This window comes from Chionomys nivalis, chromosome 13 (genome assembly GCF_950005125.1).
Source record: "Chionomys nivalis chromosome 13, mChiNiv1.1, whole genome shotgun sequence".
Classification (NCBI taxonomy): Eukaryota; Metazoa; Chordata; class Mammalia; order Rodentia; family Cricetidae; genus Chionomys; species Chionomys nivalis.
This window is the reverse complement of record NC_080098.1, coordinates 66,834,559-66,858,174: the sequence shown is the minus strand read 5'-3', so window position 1 is coordinate 66,858,174 and position 23,616 is coordinate 66,834,559. Positions and strand designations below refer to the sequence as shown.

At 49.7% G+C, this 23,616-nt stretch overlaps 2 protein-coding genes across 2 annotated transcripts in view; one reads left to right on the top strand and one right to left on the bottom strand.

Moving 5' to 3' along the window:
* The first annotated feature begins 862 nt into the window (after positions 1–862).
* On the top strand, positions 863–16,164 carry S1pr3 (sphingosine-1-phosphate receptor 3). The gene is made up of 2 exons (XM_057788038.1): positions 863–1,031; positions 10,504–16,164. Exon 2 carries the CDS (start codon positions 10,647–10,649, stop codon positions 11,775–11,777), a length of 1,131 nt encoding a protein of 376 aa, XP_057644021.1. The 5' UTR covers positions 863–1,031; positions 10,504–10,646; the 3' UTR covers positions 11,778–16,164.
* An 854-nt stretch (positions 16,165–17,018) lies between these two features.
* Shc3 (SHC adaptor protein 3) overlaps positions 17,019–23,616 on the bottom strand; it is a 123,272-nt gene continuing 116,674 nt past the window's right edge. Inside the window, exon 12 of the mRNA XM_057788037.1 lies at positions 17,019–22,752. Within this exon, the coding sequence (XP_057644020.1) occupies positions 22,624–22,752 (129 nt within the window). The 3' untranslated portion in view covers positions 17,019–22,623. The remainder of the gene's footprint in view (positions 22,753–23,616) is intronic.

Here is a 23,616-nt window from a genome sequence, read left to right as displayed (position 1 = left end):
GAGAGGAGTTAAGAGGGACCTGGACCCTGCCTGCTCAGGAATTTAGCCATGCCCTGCTTCCTCTCCTCTTTCCCTCCCTAAGCTGGGCTGGAGATCCTTTGCGTTTCCTTTGTAACTGGCAGCTGAGCGGTGGTTCCTTTCCAAAGATTCTCCTTTCTTCTCGCATGGCTGGGTGGGACTTGCCCAGAGCACTGGAGTAAGCTGGGGTGTGATAGAGATAAGAGCTACTAAGGTGGGCAAGACACGGGAGCCAAGACACGCGCACAAATGGCTCAGGGGGCCCTTCCTTGTGGCTGGTAGAGGGATGGGAGGGGACAGAGGACCAGAGGAGCTTAGCTTATCAGCTCAAGTCCGTAGATGGCCAATTTCAGACTGAACCGTTCCCTATCAAGGCTATGATTACTCTAGTCGCCTGGAGGGGAGACATAATACGGATCCGCTCAAATCCTCCTGGCCACCTAGGCAGGTTACCCAAGCCCAGCTCTGCATCCATTTCGGTGTCTGCAGCTGCTGGGTCCTGGAGCTCGGAGAATTTACCGGATAGACGGAAGACCAGGATCCAGGTTTTTTGTGTGTGAGTGTGGGAAGGGGCGGGAGAGGGGGTCGGTGGAGGAATAGGGGCACAGGGAGTCCTAAGGGATGAAGAACCCCAGCCTTGGATCCTAACAGCCCGGGCGCGGCAGACTGGCAGAGAAGCTGGGCGGGGACGTGGCCCGGGGCGGGGACGTGGCTGGGGACGCGATGTAGCGGGGGACCAGCCGGCCAAAGCTTGGGTTAGGGGCGGCAGGAGGCGGGGTGACTCTGGGCCCCGCCCCGGAGGGCCGTTGCAAAAGTTTGCCATCGGATCCTCTGGGGCAGAGTCTGGGTGAGAGAGTTTAGGGGAAGGCGACATGGTCCGGGTGCTGAGCGAGGTGGCCGGGACGACCCAGAGGGAAATCTGAGACCACAAGCAACCTCCGGAGCCCCTAGACTGGAGTCTTAGCTAAGACACCGCAGGATGCAGCCAGTCCAGATGCGCTTTGCAGACCGAGGTGAGCGGCGGAATCCCGCCGGGGGGTTGTACAAATTCTAGTTGCGGGCTGAGCGGTTCTGGGTCCACCCGGTCCACTTTTCAGATAAAATTCCAACTAAGTCGGGACACGATAGTGACCCGGCTCGCGAAAGCCTCATATCGGGCCACCTCCTCCTCTTCTCCAGGTCACTCACTCCGGTGACCTAGCCGCCTCCCAGGGCTGGTGGAGGGATATAGGATTCTTTTAAATTACAACCAGGTCTTTTAAAATGTAAACCCAGAGCGTAGGGAGCGGGCTCTCCAAGTTCCCTCGCTTTACGTGGCTAATTCAGAAGTTAGATATCCTCATGGGAAGAAAACCTGGGGATGGGGGTGGCTGTAGTTTTTCCCTGGGCGGGGGGGGGGGGTGCCCTTCTTTTAAGTTTTATTAGCTACAAAATTCCAGTTTTCTTAGCACTTTTCAAACTAGGCAGTTGGGGATGTCAGCCCTGGAGCTGGAATACAAAGGTGCCTGCAATGAGAAAATGAGCTTCCCAGGAGAAATTGTCATGCCGTTCTTAACTGAGCTAGAATAGAGGGAAGGGTGGCTGTTGGCCCTATGCCTGCGCGTGATCTCTGTATCCCCGTCTCTCTGGCCTTGGCCATTCCTGATGCCATATTCCTTATATTTTGATGTAAGAGGGACTTCTTGTCAGCTGTTCAGAGGAAATTGCTTTGCTTCAAACGTCACAGTAACATCACCCTGAACGGAGGGCTCTTCCACCCTGTACCCCTGCCCCTAGCCAGTGCTCAGAGACTTTCAGAGTCCCTGGTCCTTCTAAAATCTGCAGTCAGATTTAAAGTCTACGGTGTTGCATATCTCTACATACAAAACTTAGCTAGTCAAAGTTCCTTCCTGCATAGGTGAAAACCAGGCAGACGAGGTTAAGAAACTTTAATTCCTAGAAAGTGGATCCAAGGGTTACATACTACAGGTAAAGGACTGGCAAGTGAGACAGTGGTCAGGGCTGTTTTGCTGAGGTGATGGTGGTGGTGGTGATAGTGCTTTATGTGTATGTGAGTGTGTGTGTGTGTATGTATGTATATGAGAGTGTGTATGAATATGTGTATGTGTGTGAGATAGTGTGAGCATGTCTATGTGTGTGCAAGTGTGTGTGAGTATGGGAATATGTGTGAGAGTCTGTATGAGTATGCATATGTGTGTATGTGTGTGAGTGTGTGTGCAGTTTGGAGAGCTATAGAAGTATCTAGATCTGTAAGCATCTTATGGGGTGCAAAGCTCAGTGCTGAGGTGAGCTATGTTGCCATAGAACCCCACATTGGGTCTTCCCATCTGCAGACCAGTAGATGTTCACATCTGGCCACTGTCACTCTGCCTCCAGACACACCAAAGAGTTCACCTGCAGGGCCCACCCTCAGGGACCTCCCCCCGTATGGGGAGGATGACATTATAACCACTCGGCATCTTTTCGATGTCATTTATTCTCTATGACTTTTTCATACATGACCCTCCTTGTTCGCTACCATATTTGGATGTAGGAACTCTCGTTTCCTGTGAAGGTTTATGTACTGGCCCGATGACCTGCTTCCCATGAATCAGGGACTGGTCCTTTCTCTAAAAACCATGATCCTTTGTTCCACGGATCTCTTTTTCGATGCCTATATTTTATGAATATATTTTTGCTGCAAGAACAATAAAGATTTGAGCGCGTCACAATTTTGAAAATGTTGGGGTTCCCTTGTGGCAGTTGAATCCCCCTTTTCTACCAAAGACTGAAGGCCACTCTTCAACAAGCTCTTTGTGTTAGCTGGGATGTAGTGCTCGGGTCCCTGAATCTTACCATTATGGCTTCTCTCACGACTGCATGTTTATCAACTTTGGATCCAGGTCATAGTATTCTAAAAGATTTTCCACAGCACTTGGAAGAAGTGTTTCTTGGCTGTGGATGTCCCTTCCATTCTCGTGTTATCCAAACACTCCACCCAAGCTCCCAGACTGGCATTCCAGTAGCTTCAAGCAATTGGGCTGTAAAGGCACTTGGGAGGCTCTTAGCACCTCCTAGTTAAGGGACCTATCACAAGTGACTGACTCATAAAAAGCTTATCCCTGAAGGGATGGGTGGGAACAGATGCCCTGGCATCCAGCCTGGCCAAGCTCTGCACTAAGAAGTCTTGATCCCTCCCAACCTCAGTTTCCCCAATGTCCATTCAGAAACCACATGTTATTTTGGGAACTAGATGTGTCATGGAGTGACCAGGATGGATTTCCTGGGCAGGATACCACATGTTTGTGCGTGCTTTTAACCTTCTGATGAAACCTATTTCCATATCTCTACATTCATTTCCTGGAAGCTTGGTGGTAAGTTGATTCCCTGCCCTTACCGAGAACAAGCACTGTAGGGAAAATTTGAAATGACTGATAGGCAGGCATCGGAGGGAAAAAAAATGCAGACCTTGCATCATAATCTGATGCCATCTGACAGATGAGTCTGTTGGCTCAGGACGTTCACAGGGGACCCAACGTTCTTGGGACATGACCTCCACATCTGGGATTTCTTGGCCCACATCTGCATCTGTAACACCATCTTGTTTGCTAATAAGAAGGCCATGTACAGCAGACAGCGGGCCCTGGAAAGCCCAGCAGGCAGAGGGACTCGTATGTATCCGTGCTTGCGGGAAGAACAGTGGGAGCCATGGGAAGCCTTCATCTGGCTTTCATCTGTAACCTTTAAGTCACAGGGTGCTTCACTGATGAGCCTAGTGTGAGGCTGTGTGCGTGAAGCTTCCATTCTGTCCTGGGCTGACTGTCTCTGGAGGCAGAGTGAGGTCAAGGCAAAAAAAAAAAAAAAAAAAAAAAAAAAAAAAAAAACAGAGTGAGGGGACTCATTAGCAAAGGAACTTTCCAGGATTGGGAACTATGAACTGGTCCGCTGGTTATTCCAATTCTCGGTTCTTTTAAATGAAAAATAAAGTGAAGCAAACTCCGGCTTTCCAAGAAATGTTGCTCACTGTCAAATAGTGGATGCTTTAATTCAGTTTGGAGGATGAGGTCATTGATGTTTCTGGAAGGACTTGTCTTTGCAAACATGGAGTCCTTCCTTTGACCAAAGGAGGTTTCTTTTTCTCTGAGGAGGAAGGAGAAAAGAATAAAAGAGAGGAGAAGGGAGAGAGGGAGAGAGAGGGCGAAGGAGAGGGGGAAACACTAGACAGCAGAGATATTCCCCCCTCCTTTTCCTTCTTTTTATAGTTTGTTTACTTTATAACTGACATATGGAGAAAGTGAGTCGCTAGAGTAGAAGGCACATCTGGAATCCATCGGACCCGTCTCCCAGGCTCGCTTCCCCCAGGGAATACTGCTTTTGGATTGGGGGCGGGTAGGCATGCCTAATATTGGTGGGGTCTCGTGTGGGGTCACCCACCATGGAGCCATTTGGTCAAGACGTCTCCTTCCTTCTTGGCAAAAAGAAAATATGTTGGTGTCAAGAGTGCTTCAATGAAAACTGTATGACCCCAGTGTCATGAGGCCAAAGTGAGAAGGTTCAGGTGACCGGTGCAAGGACAGTTCAGATGTGAACAGTGGCTCCGATTAAACACAGAGTGACTGAGGGCTCCAGTTGCCCCATCTGATCAGAGGGGGCCGGGAGTCTGAGGGGTGCTTGCTAGTGCATACCTTGGGAGTGTGCTGAGGAACACAGGCAACAGGCTGCAGGGGAATCTGCTGAGGGAGTCCTCTAGCTGAGGGAGTTTTCTACCCTAGGGCTCGGTGGGACCTCCCCATCTATGGAACATGCTAACAGTTTAGAAGACATACAAACTAGTCTGTGTACGGCCACAATCTCAAAATCAGATTTTTCAAGACAGGGTTTCTCTGAGTAGCTTTGGAGCCTGTCCTGGAACTCACTCTGTAGATCAGGCTGGCCTTGAACTCTCAAGAGATCCGTCAGCCTCTGCCTCCTGAGTGCTGGGATTAAAGCTGTATGCCTCTACTACCCAGCTAACATTGGATTTCTTTAAAAAAAAATCCTGTGTGAAGAGTGTGTGTGTGCGCGCGCGTGTGCACATGCACGCACGCTAATGTATGCCAGCATGTGTGTAGAGGTTAGAGGACAATCGCGGGTGTCAGTCCTTGCCTCTCATCTTGTTTGGGAGAGAGTGTTCTTTGTTGTTCACGTCTGTGTATCCCAGGCTAGCCCATCTGCTGGCAAATCTGGTATATTCTGTCTCCCATCTAGTGTGGGAGTGCTGAGGTTTCAGAAGTACATTATCATGCCTGGCTTTACAGGCCACATGGGGATTCAAACCCAGGCTCTCAGCCCTCGCAGAAAGTGAAGGTGCCTTACCCTCTGAACCATCTCCCCAGTCAGGAGTGTCCCTTTGCTCCAGGGGAAAGGAATCAGCAGTCCAGTTTCCAGTGCCTTTGCTTCCCCAAAGTACAATGCAAGACCGTCTGACACATCCTCCTGGCCTGCCACAGGGGCACCTTGGCCCATTTCACAGGCCGAACTGGACAACTATGTGCCAGAGAGACCATCACTTCCGAGTCATGGTTACAGCCCACACTTAATGCCAGTGTGCCCCTTAGAAACCAAGGTGGCCAGCAGAGATGGAGGCACCTGTTCACCAAAAGAATGTGTAAGAAACAGTACTTAGCTGAGTACTGTCAGACCCTATAGAGGGTGATGGGCAGACATGCAGTGGACTAAGAGCAAGAAGGATTTGGCTCCATCCACAAGTGTGGTTCACATGAGCATCTGGGGGAGGGAAAGATACCAGATGTGGGGTATCCCATGTGTTCACTTATATACTGGAAGAAACAGGGCAAATTCTGGGAAACCCAGACAGTGGTCACACTGGTGACAGTGATGACCCGTAGAGACCCCTGGTGGCCTGCAGCTGATATGAGTGTGGTCTCAGGGTGTTTTGGTTGTGTGTGTGTGTGTGTGTGTGTGTGTCTTCCTGGTGCACTCCTGTACTGAGACATCATGCCTAGTCCTAAGAAGAGCTCACTGGTACCCAAAGCTTAGACTTTCTTTTAGCAAAGTGGAGATCTGTGGGCGGCAGCCCTTGGGAACAGAAGGAAGAGCTCCTGGGACCTGCTTGGGCCCAGGCACAGTGATATCTCGATGTGTCCAAAATCATCTGGTATTTAGTTCAGGACTTAGCTCTCAGGATGCACCAAGCCTTGTGAGAAAATGTATGTTTAGGTCCCAAAGAAACAGAAAGCTTCAAATTGCAAATGCAGAGAATCATATTTAACCAAAGATGCTCTGTAAAATCTCAGTTGCTTGAGAGATACGTTTTAATTAAGGGAAACGTGGTCCAGGCTTTAGTGGCAAAGCGGGCTAGCCTGCAGGCCTGTGGCCTTCACAAGTCCTGGCACGTCCGCTCTCATTTTTACTACAGTTATTTAATTGCTAGGTGTTTGCTTTTACTGCTCCCCTGTTTTTCTTTCACCCTGCTCAACCTTCTCTGTACTCTAGCTGAGATAGGTCCCTGGGTTTCTTTGCCTTCTGTTCCTCCGAGAGGGAGTCCAGATGGGCTGACTGAAAGGGGCTCTTTTCCCTCTGCTCACACTTGAGGCAAAAGCCCAGACTTTCCAGGGGGCGATGAGGTGTGTCAAGTGCTGTGGGAGGTTGGGAAAGCGAGACACAGGAGTCATGGCGAGGGCTGGGGAGATGGCTCAGTCGGTAAAGTGTTTGCCTCTCATGCGTGAGGACCTGAGTTCAATTCCCAGAAAGGATGTGAAAAAGATGGGCGTGGTGGTACAGGCTTATAATCCCAGTGCTGGAGAGACAGAGACCAGAGAGATCCTGGGCTTTCTGGCCAGCCAGTAAAAACTACTAGGCAGGTCCAGGCCAGTGAGAGGCCTTGTCTTAAAACAAACAGACACCCAAGGTAGTCAGCCTCTGAGGACCACACCCGAGATTGACCCCTGGCTCCCACACATGGTGTACCCAACACATGTCTACCCATGTGCACACAAAGGTTAATCTAAGTTTACTCATCTTCTCCAGAGAAGGAGAAACCTGGAGCTGAGTATCAGTTCCCACCTGTGCTGTGGTCCAGGGCTCCAGGGCTTCACAGTGCCTATTCCTGGGGCAGGAACCCCTGATGGCAGAGCAGATAGCCCAGGGACATTTTGAGACAAACCTGGGCGTTGTGGCATTGCCCATGGCACACACAGCTAGTCACGTGATGGGATAGTTCCTCCCGCATCTGGAGGAACTGGAGAAACTGTGACAGCCGCTGTGACAGGGGTCAGCCCCCACAGGACATGTGGCTGGACACTGGTTATGATGACGACATTTCCTGCCTCTTGGGTCTAATCTTGACTATCAGCTCAAGGGCATTTAGAATCAGCATGGTAACAAACTTCTGGGCAAGTCTACTTTCTAGTTCAGGTTAATTGAACTGTGCAGGCAGCCCTGGTCCATCGGATGGGGTCCCGGACTGAATAAGAAAGCCAGCTAAACACCAGCATTCCCCTTTCTCTGCTTTCTGACTGCAATGTGACTGCCAGCCCTGCCCCACCACAGCGGACCGCACCCTTGAACTGCGAGCCAGATAAACCCTTCTTTTCAGAAGTGGCTTTTGTCGGGTATGCTGCCGCATCTCAGAAAATTGTGGCTGCTTAGAATTTCTCGTTTTCAAATGAGAGCTTGCAGGATTTTTCTTAAAGTGATGGCAGCCAGGAGGAAAGGGCATGGGGGCTGCCCTGACCCTCGAAGATGCCAAAAGATAAATAGGATGTGACAGACAGACAGACAGATAGACAGACAGACAAGATTTAAATAAAAATCTGGAGGGGTGGGTTGGGAGTGAGTGTTCACTTAGCATTCAAGAGGCTCTGAGTTCAAACCCCAGTACTGCATAAAACTGAGTATGGTAATCTCAGCATTTGGGAGGCAGAGGCGGGGGGGGGGGGGGTTTCAGAAGTTCAAGGTCATCATAGCAACTTCTAGGTCAGGCTAGGTTATATGATACCCACTGTCATAAAAGGAGGAGAATCATTACCACCACCATCACCACCATCAGCAGTATCACCACCATCAGAAGAACCACTAACACCACCACCACCACCAGCATCACCACCACCAGCACCAGCACCACCACCACCACCACCAGCACCACCACCAGCAGCAGCAGCAGCACCACCACCACCACCACCACCACCACCAGCAGCAGCACCAGCACCACCACCACCAGCACCACCAGCAGCAGCAGCAGCACCAGCACCAGCACGAGCATGGCTAAGAATAGAAAGGGACTTGCAGAATTGTCCTACCTGCCTCAGGGAGAACATTTCAAAGCCCAGTGGGGAACCTGGCTGTTGAGAGGAGGTCTCAGTGGATGACAGGGGCCCTGACAGATGAGCCCTCTCTGTATCACTGCATCTCATCCCCAGAGCTGCTCTTTGAGTTTGAATGAAGACAGCTTAAAGCATTCTGCTAGCCAGCAGGTGGCCATCAAGCTGAGCTTGACCCATGCCCCCTGCGATCCCAGGCAGTTCTCAGCCGGACTAGGCCAAGAGCCATTCCAGGTAGAATGTAGACACGAACTCAGACAGTTCCTGGGGATTCCAGAATAACATGTGTCTCTGAGGGCCAGGAAGCTAGAAGATGTCTCTGCCGAGAAGCTATGGGCCTCCTCGTCCCAATGTCACCAACTCTAAGGCCTCCCAAGTGACAGAGAAAGGAAAGACTTATGCAGTACCTGCTGCTCCTAGAGGGATCCCAGGGTCCAGAGCTCCCCTGGAGTTACCTTTCTTCTCAGCCCCCCAGCACCACCCATGGAGGAACCACTGATATCCTTCAGGGATTAAAGTCCCCGCAGACCTGTGGAAGAAACTCCTGGTGGGAGGCGAGGATCTGTCGTGTTGGTCCTTGTGCGTAGGAGCCACATTTAGGGCTGGAGCTTAAACGCTGTGAATAAACCCCCACTGTGTACAAGAAGTGGGCTGTGTTCAATTCACCCAACCTGAACCTCATTAGATATTTAAGAATCTAGTAATGTTAATTTAATCTAAGTGAGTCTAGAAAGGGGGTGGGAGGAACAGAAAGAGATTACACACAGCTGGACAGCGGAATCCGTTCTAGAGTTCTGCAGCATAGTGAGGTGACTTGGGTTCAGAACAATAAAGGATTCAAAGACAGGAGTCTCAAACTCACAAATGTTTAAGGAGGGGAGAATGCTAATGGCTCTGCTTTGACCGTGCCCCGTGGTATACACGTATCGCCACACTGCACCCACAAAGACATACAATTATGTGTGCCAACTACAAATAAAAATGAATGGTAAATCAGTGGAAACCAAGCCTTCACAGCTGACCTGCTGAGCCTCAGAACCGCGGAGTAGGATGGAGATGTGTCACGAGCCGGGTTAATGCATCCGGGGACTGGTGGACAGGACTGGGAGGTGGTTAGGGAAGGGCTTGCTATGTGAGCATGAATAAGAACTTGAGGTCAGGCCCCCCAGCACCCAGGTGAAAAGGAAGATCCCTGGAGCTTAGTGGTCAGCCAACATGGCTGCATGTGTGAGCTCCAGGTTCAGTGACACACACACATGCATGAGCACACAAGGGCATGCGTTTGCAACACACACACACACACAATTTCTTCAGGGCCTGGTGCTTGCAGTCAAGGCCTATACAACAATCCTATGTGTGTTCTTTCTATCCACGGGCCTTCTAAAGATGCTAATTAATACTCCCAGCCCAGACCTCAGCCTTTCAAGCCACACTCAAAGTTCATGTAATTTCTCTCCCTCTCCCCTTCTTCCTTTAACCTCAGTGGCAGCTGCTTCCAGGACAGTTTGCAGTCCTTCCTCTCTGGGTTCTGCTCAGTGCAGTGCCCTCAGGGTTCTTGCTCAGCCTCAGGCTGATCTTCCTGCCCTGTCTGTGTGGTCAGGCCGTACGGCTCTCTGCCAGGTGGGCCAAAGGCCCATACAGACCTCAAGGGAACTGATCTAAGAAATAAGGGGTTCTTCCCATGGTGTCACTCCAAAACCCCTCAGGGAGGACTCAGAACCCCTTCGGATACCACTCCCCCTACTGAGTCCTGTTTTTTTCCCACTCCTCCTTTTCTACCTCTCATCCTCCCCTCTGTCCTTCCTTCCTCTCTCTCTTCCCCTCCCTTTTTCTCATCTTGAGAAAGAAAAATCCGATTCCTCTGCAGCTGGGAGTAGTGGTTTACCAGTTCCCATATGGTGGATGAGAACTCACTCAGTATTTCCTGGTGCTTGGAGGTTTCCAGGCGGAAGCTTGCTCGCATCTTCTATCTTGCTTTCCTGGTTCTCAGATTGGCACATCACCTCAAGGTTTCTTCTGACAGCTACGGGCCCCTAACAGTTTTCCCCGATCTCTATCTTGTAAATTTGGCCAGGGTTCCGAGCCCTCTCTGTACATCCTTCCAAAGTGTTTGCGTTTTCCACACGGAGGGTCAGTTAATGGCGATCACTTGATCCAAGGTTTCCTCTACTTCATCTCTTTACAGAGCCTGTTTTCTACATTCTTGATGGATCCAGGTCTGCAGCCCTTCCGGAATCCACCACCACTGTCCCAATTGTTTCCTGAAATGAACGTTCCTGGAGCGCCCTCTCGTGGACTGTTGAGATAACCATCTGTCTAGAGGAAGTCATGGCAACGCATGCGCAGAGCCACCCGCCCATCTTAGGGAATGATACTCTCAGGAAACATTACGATTACGTGGGGAAACTGGAAGGCAGGCAGAACCCCCCGGACGGTGGTACCCACACCACTACCATCCTCTTCTTGGTCACCTGTAGTTTCATCGTCTTGGAGAACCTGATGGTTTTGATTGCCATCTGGAAAAACAATAAGTTTCACAACCGCATGTACTTTTTCATTGGCAACTTGGCTCTCTGCGACCTGCTGGCCGGCATCGCCTACAAAGTCAACATTCTGATGTCCGGTAGGAAGACGTTCAGCCTGTCTCCGACCGTGTGGTTCCTCAGGGAGGGCAGTATGTTTGTAGCCCTCGGCGCGTCCACCTGCAGTTTATTGGCTATTGCCATTGAGCGGCACCTGACCATGATCAAGATGAGGCCCTATGACGCCAACAAGAAGCACCGCGTGTTCCTTCTGATTGGGATGTGCTGGCTGATTGCCTTCTCGTTGGGCGCCCTGCCCATCCTGGGCTGGAACTGCCTGGAGAACTTTGCTGATTGCTCTACCATCTTGCCCCTCTACTCCAAGAAGTACATCGCCTTCCTCATCAGCATCTTCACAGCCATCCTAGTGACCATCGTCATCCTGTACGCGCGCATCTACTTCCTGGTCAAGTCCAGCAGCCGAAGGGTGGCCAACCACAACTCCGAGAGATCCATGGCCCTGCTCCGGACTGTAGTGATAGTGGTGAGTGTGTTCATCGCCTGCTGGTCCCCCCTTTTCATCCTCTTCCTCATTGACGTGGCCTGCAAGGTGAAGGAGTGTTCCATCCTGTTCAAGAGTCAGTGGTTCATCATGCTGGCTGTCCTCAACTCTGCCATGAACCCTGTCATCTACACTCTGGCCAGCAAAGAGATGCGGCGTGCCTTCTTCCGGCTGGTGTGTGGCTGTCTAGTCAGGGGCAAGGGGACCCAGGCCTCACCCATGCAGCCTGCTCTTGACCCAAGCAGAAGTAAATCAAGCTCCAGTAACAACAGTAGCCATTCTCCCAAGGTCAAGGAAGACCTGCCCCACGTCGCCACCTCTTCCTGTACCGCTGACAGAAACAGACCACTTCAAAATGGGGTCCTCTGCAAGTGACGGTCTCCAGAGGGCCAACTCTGCAGCCACACTTATTTATTGCATGCATTACCCACGTGGGCTCTCAGAGACCTTGACACTGGAGGTCTGCTTGGTGTGGGCACAGTGTGGGCACCTCCTGAGGAAGGGGCCCAGGGAATCATAAACATTTCCGCCTTGACTTGGATGTGCCTTATCTGTGGCAGGCTCCATCCTTCCGAATGTACCAAGCTGCTGACGTCATCCGCTGCCTCTGGCTGCCGCTTTCCCCGGTGCGGGGAGAGGGCAGGTGGGGATGTGCTGTGCACAGTGCACCTTGGGATGATGGTTCGTTCTTTTCACACTACAGTTCTTTGTTCCATAGAATGGGTGCTCATGTGTGTGTTTGTCCGTTCCTGTGTGGCGTACGATGTGCACACCAGGTTTTCCCAGGTGGAATCCGCAGGAAGTATCAGTCCTCCACACATTATGTAACCGTCTCTCCAAACCAGCCCCCACTGCTGTACCGGGTTCAAGGTTACCACCAGGTGCAAAGGAGATGTGCCCCGTCCAGTCCTCTTGCACTGGTATTCTTGCGCATAGCAGTAAAACATTATTAAAGCTCTGTATTCTCAGAAGCCTCACCCAAGAGATGCCCATATATGTGGGTCCCTCTCTCTTGAGTCCCATGTATAAGCTTAAGCACACGTGAAAGCCAAATTATGTGATAATTTGGGTATTTCTGAAAACCACTGAAAAGCCAGCCAGAATCTTTCAGAACCACAGTAGACCACTAAAGAGCAAGCCCATAAGGGGAGGCCAAGCGCTCTCCATCGTGGGTCACCTTTCCAAGGGACTGGAGTCAGTTTGCTGCAGTACGGTTTGCAAGCCAGCCCTTCAGCTGTGCAGTGCTGTTTGAATCTACATAGAAAAGCTGGATATAAACATCCCCTTTGCTGTCACTGGCAAGGAGCCAGAGCTGTCAGCAAAGTTTCTTAGCTCCCACCACGCGTGCCCTGAACAGGACCGTTCCGTGAGAGGACTCTGCCAGGCTGGGAGGTGGGCTGTGGCCATTTGTGCTTCCTTCAGAGAACCATCGTGTTCCCATACAATGGATGCTCCCATCACCTGGACCTGCATTCCTTTGCCCTCCTTGTAAAGGAAGTACTGAAAAGGTACCTCTGAAGTGACCTCTCCAAGGGCCCCAGCCACAGAACACACAGATGAAAAGCATCTGGGGGTCTAGCCAGCCCCCATGCTCCCAGAGAAGCCTTCAAAAGGACTCTCACTTGGGGGACCCTCATGTCAGAGCACCCCGTGAGTTGATCAGCCTCAGAGACCATTGCCTTACGAACCCTGCCATTACATACCAGGGACCTTTCGAACGCGGATTTTACTCTGGACGGTTACCTGACAGCATTTGCTCTTGCTTAAGGACTTTTCATGGATCCTAGGTAACCATGGGCTGACTGACGAGAGAGTTTCCTTCATGTCATTCCCAGTGGCTATAGCGTACTGCCGAGAAGATGTTATGGCTATAGTGTACTGCTGAGATGTTTTGCTGGGGCGTTGCTCTGCTCTCTTCTCTACATCACTGAAAAAAATAACTTATTCTGTTGTCACACTGTGTTGACAAAACCCAAGGCATCTCTGGTAAAGCGTGAAGGTTCTGGATTAAGGAAACAAGCAAGCAAAAAAAAAAAAAAAGGAAAGAAAAGAAAACAGACCAGTGGGAGCAGGGTGAGGTGGAAACAAAAGGGCTTGAGGACATGCTCTTTCAGTTGGAATACTTTGAGGCCGTGCACCTGGGTCACTCATATTAATAACATTTCCCACGACCCTGATTTGTGATGTCCACCTAGGTTTGTTTTCATTCATCAGCCCTTGGAGGGAGAGCCACGCCCACTGCCCCCACCAGGAGGCAGCAACATTTGTAGCATGATAGATTTTGAAGTGATTGAAATCGAAAATACACTAAAACCCAGCTGTGTTTGTTCACTTGATATACCCAAAGCTGATCGGGTCACCTGTGATGCCGGTGCGCACTGCTTTCGCCAGCAGCCACCAGCATTCAGATGCTAAGTCTGCCCAAGCCCTCACCCTGCCAACCAGAAACAAGTGACCTGACACCAGAGATCTTGGGGCCCACCCAGGGCTGTGAGCAACCTTTGCTACTTGCAGTTTATGTTTATTAATAATAAATAAGAGACTTCATATAAAACCCATTCTTGGGGTCTATGGGGCAGATTGTTACTGTTTCACAATAGACATTCGGGAGGCGGTCTTGCTTCTCCCTTGGTACCTGGTCTCCCATCATTTCAGGAATAAACCACATTTAGAAACCCAGCCACTATATCCAGCCCCATCTCATAGATGATGTTTGAATGAAGCTTTAGTGTGCTGGGTGCTACTGATGCCAGTCTGGGTAGATACTGTTTTGTTGTTGTTGGCAGTGGTGGTGGTGAGCATGTGTGTCTGTGGTGTGTGCATGTGTGTGCACATGTGTGTTATTGTGCACGCAGGAGCAGAGGCCAGAGGTTGAGGTTGGGTGTCTTGCTCTGCTGTTCTGCACCTCATTTTTTGAGATGGAGTCCCTCACTGAACCCGAAGCTGCCTGTTTGGTTAGATCAACCGGCCAGCAAGCCCCTGGGATCTGCCTTCCTCCTGCTGGGATTATAGACACAAACTGCCGAGTGTGGCTTTTACATAGGCACAGGGCATCCCCATGGAACCATTTCCCAGCCTAGGTCCCGTGTTTTGGAGAATGGTAATAGCCCCTTTATAGGGGAGAAATTATAAAATAAAAGCATTGTCCAAGCAGAGGGCATCAGACTGGGCGGCCTTTGTCCGTGCTATGCAAGACAGGTAATAAAGTCAGTGCCAGCGCTTGGTACTGGTTCTCTGCCTCACAAGTTCTAACTTTCAACCTCTAACCTGAATCCTACACGAAGAGGATCCATGTTTGACCCAATGCTCCATTGAGTACAATTGTTATAACCTGTAGAAAACCAAAAAAAAAAAAAAAAAAAAAAAGTCCCCAGGGCAACCTTCCCACTGTGAGCTCTGACCTGCTCAAAGCCATCTGTATTCCAGCTCACAACGCTGGTGGGTGTCTTTGGAAGTGTTTCTGCCAAGTCTTCCTTTTTTCTTCTGAGGAAAAGCAAAACACCCGCTTTCTAGAGAAAACTTCCAATCTATCCTCCTGTCTTCTATGAAGCATTACAAGATCCAGGGCCAGGAAGTTGTCTTACCACCAAACTGATGGCCTGAGTTAGATGCCCAGGACCCACATACCAGGAGAGAACTGACTCCCACAGGTTGTCCTCCAACTTCTACACAGGCGTGCATGGCACCATGCAAACATGTAAGTTCCGTCATGCAAACAAGAGACACTTTTCACAGTAGCCTTTATTGCCAACAGACTCACACCTATAGTCACTGAAACAATTAACTATTTAAAAATGGTTGCTTCTCTCAATCTTTGAGCCGTGGTTATTCTGTGCTGGGAAAGAGCCGTTCACAGAAATGGAACAACGTTGTGTTTTATAGAAAATGTCTAATTACATCACTGGCTCCATGCTTTGGAAACTGGGTGGACAAGTGAAAACTTCATCACTCAAATGATTTCAGTGTCTAGGTCAGAGGTTCAGGGGGGCTGCTATGGAAACCAAAATGCATGGATGGCTGTCCAGATGATGAAGGCACGTATCCCAGTACCTAGTGATAACAGGAAGAGCAGCATTGTCTAGAGTAGTCGGCCTGCCCCCTGCCATACATGGGCCACGAGGTGGGGATGCTATATACTGAGTCCACTTGGTTATCCCAGAAGCTTGGGTGTGGTGTGCCAGGCCCATGGTGAAGGGCATGAGACACCAGTCCCCAAAAGAGCAAGATGGAGCCCCTAGAGGTAAGGCAGTTCAAGCCAGTTACCTTTGCCTGTTGTATCTTGGGATCTCCAAATGTTCACCAAATCACCTAAATAAAAAGTATTAGAAATTGGTTTTATATTTCTGCTCCTTGCAGGTGACTTAGGAAGTCAATTCCATGCCGGTATCGAAGTAGAAGGATGTGGGTTGGCCATAAGCCCAGACAGATCGCGGTTACAGTAACTGTGTCTCACAGAGGTTAACAGAAACAAAATAATTCCAAATATTCATATATCAATATGTATGGCCATCCAAATGTTTTTGAAAAACTATTAAATACCTTGTTATACAATACATTTATGCTGAGCTGTCTCCTAATCCGGGGTCTTTAAACATCAAATGTTTAATTCTGAATACAAAGAAACGCACATAATTTTACAAGCCTCTGAAACAAGTTATATCCAAAAGTTGTTGAACAGAGAACAGTCAATTTGGCAATTCACACATAGTGTTAAAAAAAAGAAGAAACTCCTCGCCCAAGCCTGGTTAGTCCACTCTTCCCTGCCTTATGAGCTGTCACTTGACTCCAATGTTAGTGGCTTTGGTTGTGGGAAAGTGTTGTGGGTGCAGTGTGAACCGGGGTACAGTGTGAACTGGTACCTTGGGAGATTCACTCCACAGGATGGTTCTCTATGCACGATGGGTAATAAAGCTGTTCCTTTCTCACGGTTTCTCTCTTTCACCCTAAGACAAGAATCATAAGTGCGTTTTGGGGGTGTCTCAGGGATTCACTTACCCAGGGCATCTGAGTGAGAGGAAAAGCAGGCTCTCAGCCTGCCCACGACATCTTGCAGACATCAGCAGTTTCCATGCAGGGTTCCATCTTGAACTTCGGCACCCTTTTCTGCTTCGCAGGCTCCACAGCGCCACCTACTGTGCAAAGCCTTCAGAGCCCCCAGCTCAGTTCTGACCCTAGCTGGATGTAGGGACAGCAGCACTGAAAGGCCTCCGCACTCTGACACTCCCCCCTGGGTGTATTAGAGGTGGGGTTCCTATTAAATTATAAACGGGCAGCTCCATCTGTTTCCCTCTCTGTCCCAAGAGTTCCTCTAGGGTCTGTTACATAGGACACAATATACAAAGGTAGCCAGGAAGGCTGGCAAGCCAAGTCTGGCTGTGCCTGAGCAGTGCTGGAGCCAGGAAAGATGTGGGTCTGCAGGTGTTTCATCTGCTTTTCTTTTTTTTCAATCTAACACCTGCCCCTTCCTTACCTTCTGCTGACTGCTCCCCACCCTCTGTTGAGACATGGCCTGATATAGCCCTGGTTGGCCCTGAACTCCCCATCCTCCAGCCTCTACCACGCAAACGCTGGGATTACAGACAGGCATGGCTATAGCTGGCTGGCTCTCCCTCTGCCTTGGCCCACAGTGACACGCTTCCCTCACTCTCCTTGCAACCCATTCCTCCCCTTTGTGCGCCACAGTCTCACAATTCCACAGCACCCAGAACTTTGTTCCCTGGGTCTGCTGAGAGCCCATTAATCCCGGAGCTCTTGATGCCATTTTGATTTACAGTTGTGCGCATTAGAAAAGCCCAGAGGCTCAGGACATCCAATACAGGGTTGAGCTGGAGGCGCACATGCCATCTGAATCGAGGGAATTTTGTGTCTGTGTATAACACGCATGCGCAGTTCACACTCGAAAAACCCTTGTATAAAGTTACGTTGCGAGCTGTGTTTTTTCCTGGCTGCTATCAGATGTGCCCGTTTTCAAACAGTGCCTTTGCCGCTCGCAAACTTATAAATATTCATAAATCCCATTATAAATGCATCTTGTCGGGCAGATGGCATTTTATCTGCCAGCTACGCTTGCAGGGGGTTACAAATACTTACTAGTTCTCCATTTTTAAATTCACAGTATGGACCTGGGATCTATGGCACGAAATGGTGTGGAAAATTCTTCATAAAAATGTGGGGGTGGGGCAGGGGAGTGGTGGGCCACCGGTAAGAGTCAAGGAAGGGTTGGAGACTCTCGCCAGTCCCTGTCAAAGCCGAGACCCCTAGCATCAGCACATCCTCAAGCTGAAAAATGCAAGCATGCACCCCACACTCTAGGCCCACTGAGTGGGGAGCTGGGGGGTGGGGCAGAGCCCTGAAATCTTTGTGTGGGCTAAGCAGCCTGGTGCTTCAATATCTGCCTTCCGCTCTGAGCCTGTTTACTGTAAACACCAGCCTCGGCCCCAGCATGTCCCAGCTTGCAGAGGGTGCGTGGGTGTACACTGGGCAGGGCAGAAATAGCTGGAGATAGCCTTCCACTCGTGTTGGCTGCGGTGGAGCTCCTGCCCGCCCTCTTCACTACCTCAGGTCCAGTTCTGCTCCCAAGGTTCAGCAGCAGGTAGATGCCCCGGGTGTACACTTTGTAGAAGCATGCTCCACAATGCAACTATTCCTTATTAGCCACTTCCCTCCCAACTCCTGGGATCATTTCCAACGTAAGCTATATGTACCCAGAACCCCTCTGATGCCTCCTTTTGGGAGAACACCAGCAAAGTCACCAAGCACCAAAAGTCCTATTTCTTGTGGGAATGGCTCAGTCCTTCATGTGTTTTGAAATGTGAAACATGAGGCTAAATGGACAGCTTGTTGCTTCCACAGAGTGAGCTACATGTTTGAGCCTGGGAGGCCTTAGTAAGTCCTGGGTTCTTTCCTAGATTTAGCCCTGACCATTGCCATCCACTGCCTGACTCAATTGCTTCACCTGAAAAACAAGGCCCCTCCAAGACAGCTGGGCTGCCTTGGAAACATGCCCATCATCCCAGGCAAAGCCAAGAGTTTTAGGTCTGTAATATATTCCGGGAGTGGGGTTTATCTGAGCTTTCTTGGAAAGCGCTTCAAAGGTTTCCTAAGAACTAGCACCACACAGATTTGTCTGGGCACGTGATCTCTTTTGCAATCCTTCTTCTAGCCTCCTCCCTACTTGAAATCTGGCTATCACCATGCACAGAGCTGTTTATAGACGGCATGATCCATCTCTGGTCTGCGGGGGAGAAGAGAAATGTGTCTTCTGAATGAAGAACCCCAGGAAGTCACCTTCCATGCACGTCACATGGTTATCTTTGAGGAAAGCCTTAGGGTGTGGCAGGAGCTACAGCTCAGGGAACCCCCCAGCAGCCGAAGCCACACTGCTCTACTTGTACTGGCACTGAGCTCGCTGATGTGGCCACTGCTGCGTCAATATCGCAGCGAAGTTGGGTCTCTACTCAATTTACTCCATCAAGAAGAGGACGTGATACTGGCTCTAACATGGAAACGAGGTGTTCACTGTATGGTCATTCCCCTAAGGAAGCCTCCTGGGTGTCTGATGCTGCCAAGGGGAAAGCTTTCTTTTGGAAAAGTGGGCATTTTCAGGACACCAGGGTAGACATGGAGCCTGGACATCTGGCAACTGTGACCTGAAGCCTACGGGCTTTGGGGAATTCATTCTCCCTTGTCCCTTCCTCCTTTTCAATCTAGACTTTTCCCTCTACTCATGGTTCACCACAGCCTTCGCTTACAAGTGCCTCTGTTGCCAGAACAACCTCCCAATTGCCACATGCGGCCTATTTGGCATCAATCCACCCGAGATGCCCTGTAACAGAAAGCTGCTCATCAAGGCTGAGCAGGCCCCCAGATCTTGGTCCTTTAAATACACAAAGGACATGTGGGAACGTAAGTGTAGATTTAAGATTGAGCTATTTAAGTATGGCATTAGCAGACTGCCCACCTTAGGGTGGAGGGAGAAGTTCAAGACTCAGAGCCAACCTAGACCATGATGAACAGCCCCATGGGAGGCCCAACCAGCCTTGCCAGTGTGGCGAGGTTATTTGAAGCACAGCTAACTCTCCCAGGAGAGCGTGGGAAGGAGGGACTAGGAGGAGGCTTCAGGGCCGCTGTGCAAGAGCAGACAGACTGCTTTAAGGCTGCCGAGCTCCAGCATGCACCACGAATAATAGATGCAGAGTTTTGGGTGGCGTGGCAGGATGCCCGAAGAAGGAGCACAGGATCCAGGCACACTGTGCATGCCCACACCTGGTATAGACTCAGCCACTGTGCCCGGGAGTCAAAGGCCTGAATGCACAATACAGTGCTGTTCTGCCTGGAGTTGCTGCTGTGTAGCCTGTAACCCTGCCCAGGCAGATATGGGCTGGAAACCAAGGGAAGAGAAGCCCAGGCTCAAAGAAAAGGCTCTTTTGAGTTTGACTCCAAGCTCTGGCCTTGTAGCACAGACTAGTAGACAGCTGTGCACAGAAAATGCCGAGTGAGCAGAATGGTTCTGCTGTTAGCTGACCAAGGCACCTGAAATGAGCCTCAGTTTCCCCCGTGTGTAAGTGATGTTTGATGGAATGTCCCATCACATACACCGTGTTTGTAGAAGGACATGATAAGCCCGTGTGACTTCTGGCATGCTTCCTATGGAATACAGGTCAGACCACGGCTGCCGTGGATAACCTCTACAGCCTGCCCTGTGTCGGAAAGACTTCCCTAAGCATACATATGTCCAGTTCTGTAATCTGACATCAAAATTACATATTTTGAATTAAAATGGAAAGGAAAAACATTGGTCCCGATACTTTAAATTTTCTAAATGGATTCCTATAAATCCTATCACCCTGACTTCAGAGAAAGCAAATGGAACTTCTGAGTGCGGCTTTTTAACTTCCCTGGAGAGGGGAATAAAACAGTGGAGGTGCCTCATGGTCTGGAACACTTTATGGGTGAACACAGGCATTTCAGCCTTACACTAAGTGGAATTCAAGAATGGGGAGAAAGGGCAATTATACATATTTTTGTATGTAATATATATTCATACACAAGAGCAGCAAGACCTGTATGGAGGTGCACAAGGCATAGCCTCTTAGGAGGCAGAGTGCAGGGTGACTCTTAGGAGTACCCCAAAGCCTATGTGTATGGTAACACAGCAAGAGCCTGAGCCAGGGGCTACCAGTATATCTGCTCATCTCCAGGGCTTCATCCATATTCAGGTCACAGTAGGATGGTGAGTATTAATGCCAGGTTCCCCAGAATTCTAGTTCTAGAATATTCTACTGCCAACTCAGATTCAGTGGGGCCTCAAAGGGTAAAAACTGAAAAGAAGTTTTCATGTACAGAGCCTGGTATCTTCTCCACCCTGACTCACCCGTTAGCACCTGACTACACAGCAGCAAAAGTAGGGTTCACACGTTTAGTATTAGAACCATGCAGAACCCTGATTTGCCTAATGATTAAGTTTCCCCTTAACTACTTTTTAAAAAATATTTTTACATGTATGGGTTTTTTTTTTTTTTGCTTGCAAGTGTGTATATGTACCATATGCCTACTTGGTACCTATGGAGGCCAGAAGAGATAGATACCTTGGGATGCAAGTTACAGTTGTGAGCTGCCATGTGGGTGCTGGGAATTGAACTTAAGTCCTCTAGGAGAGCAGTCAGTGTTCTTAAACACTAGACCCCCTCTCTCTCCACCCACCCACCCATACACACCCACAATTCCTCTTAAATATTCAGTTTATGACATCCAACCCTAAAATGTACAGAGTCCTAGTTTTCTGGCTGGGGTGCCACACACATGGGATCTCACGGGGACCAGAGGCCAGGCTGTAGTCTTATGAGGAGGTGCCAACCAGCAAATGCATCATCTTCCTGTGTTGCTAAGTCACACACAAACACACATCCTTTTTTTAAGTTATTGACATAGCCAACTTTGAAACATGAAATCACCCATCATGAATCAACAGCTTCTGAGCTGGTAGAAAGAGGGTCAAGACAAAGGGCCATGGGCGTGGTTACTTTTCATTGGGCTACTGAGAAAATGTGGAGAGGAAGGGAGATGGCTTACCATCCCTCACGCCAGCTAGTACCAAAGGCTTTTGAGCATGGTGCCGAGCACACACGGAAACTGTGTGTGTGTGGGGGGGGGGGACAGACAGTGGGTGTGCCTCCAAGGTTCAATTCTGGGCAGCAGCTGGTACCTGTCTTGCAGGGTTCTTACCCATGCCTTTTGTTCTACTGAATACAAGAGGTAGGTGGGAGACCATCTCACAGGCACCTTCTATGCACAGTCTGTGGCAAGCACACTGACTTGAAGGACATGCAGACCTGGAATACATTCTATACCCTGCCTTCCGCAGACATTCATTACATCACTACGCTGATGAAGGCAAAGAAAGCATCTGTCAACCAGAGATCTTAAGTCTTACTGTGTACCATATTGGGCCTCAAATAAATGCGCCAAATGCACACACACACACAACCAGGGTCGAAGGTGACAGGTCCCCATGACCCAAACAACATGGGTCAAACATGACCTAAAACACAACCCAGAAAAAGAGGCAGAGTACCACCTGCTTTGGAGTGGGACTTCAATGGGTCATCATGTGACAGAAAACCCACTTTCATGACATATATCTGGGGCATGGAAGGCAGCACTCAGGAAGCCAGAACCGGAGGAGGCACCTCCATCTGTGAGCAGAGCTGCAGCCTGGAATCAGCACTCGCAAGGAGCTGTAGGGCAGGGGCAGATGTTTGGGCAGCAGTCATATTCTATCACAAGTCTGCTTGTCCCGGAGCTGCCAGCTCACCTGCTTTCCCCTTGTGTTGTGCTTATCATATAGAACTGCAGCCACACCTTCCTAGCAGAGCTTTCCAGTAGAGTTGAATTCAAATTTTTGCCTGAACAACTATAGTCAAAATCTGCCTCTCACTAAAAACATACAGCATAGAGCATTCATCTCACATCTTTCTCAGTCTTAAAAAATATAAATATAGGGGCCATTTGTACAGGATGTGTGGGTATATACACCTCTAATACGCATCTGAGATGTGTGGAACATGTTTATGAAATTTGAACTTGAAGGAAACCTCCCTGGATGGGGAATTTTGAAAGGGTGATGAGCCCACAGACAGCTGCCCCAGTTCCCATAGGCTGAGAGCAGTGGAGCCCAGGTCCCCTGACCTGGCGCACGGCATGGGGAGGGCTCTGGCCCAGGTCAGTGCTTCCTCTCCACAGGTTTCTGGAGGCAAAGCTCACTCCCAGCAGAGACGATGGGCAGGCTGCTCTCAAGATGGTAGTGTATGAGGTGACTGATGCTGTCAAAGATCCTGTCCTTCGTCCGGATCTGTGAGGATGAAAGAAGCAGAGGTTGAGCAGGTGTCACGAGAAGAGAAGAAAGAACACATTGTAGTAGAGCTATCTGGACATCTGACTCTGCCCAGGAAGGCAAGGGGGGAGCAGGCTTCCTGGACCCGAGGACTCACCACGCTTCAGAGATGATTTCTGTACAGACCCTGGTCAGACAACAGCTGGTCATCGACAACAGCTGGTCAGCGACAACAGCTGGTCAGACAACAGCTGGTCAGCGACAACAGCTGGTCAGCAACAACAGCTGGTCAGACAACAGCTGGTCAGCGACAACAGCTGGTCAGACAACAGCTGGTCAGCGACAACGGCTGGTCAGCGACTACAGCTGGTCAGTAACAACAGCTGGTCAGTAACAACAGCTGGTCAGTTTAGTGTGCTTCATCCTCCTGTTCCCCTGAGGCAATTTTTGAACATTTCAATCCACTGCCCTGTGGACACTGCCTCCCTCATTCCTGCTCTCCTTGGCCTCACTGGGACAACAGAAAGGGAGTCCCAACTAATAAAAACAAGAAAATATAATAAAATGTAGTTTAGGAAGGAAAAAAAACTGCCTTTGCCTACATATTCCTGCATGGCTATGACATGGAAACACCATTAAAGTAAATTTCCAAGATCTGAAGTTAATATGCAAAAGCTGATCACAGGCCAGTGAGATGGCTCAGTGGCCAAATGTGACCTGAGTTCAAACCCTGGGACTCTTGTGAAGGTGGAGAAAGAGAACCAACTCCACAGAGCTATCCTCTGACCTCCACACATGCACCATAGCCCTCTTACACACACACACACACACACACACACACCACCACCACCACCTAAAAACAATAAGTAAATAAAAAATCGT

Coding starts and splice junctions, on each gene's coding strand:
- S1pr3 (XM_057788038.1), top strand. CDS start 10,647: ATGGCAACGCATGCGCAGAGCCACCCGCCCATCTTAGGGAATGATACT.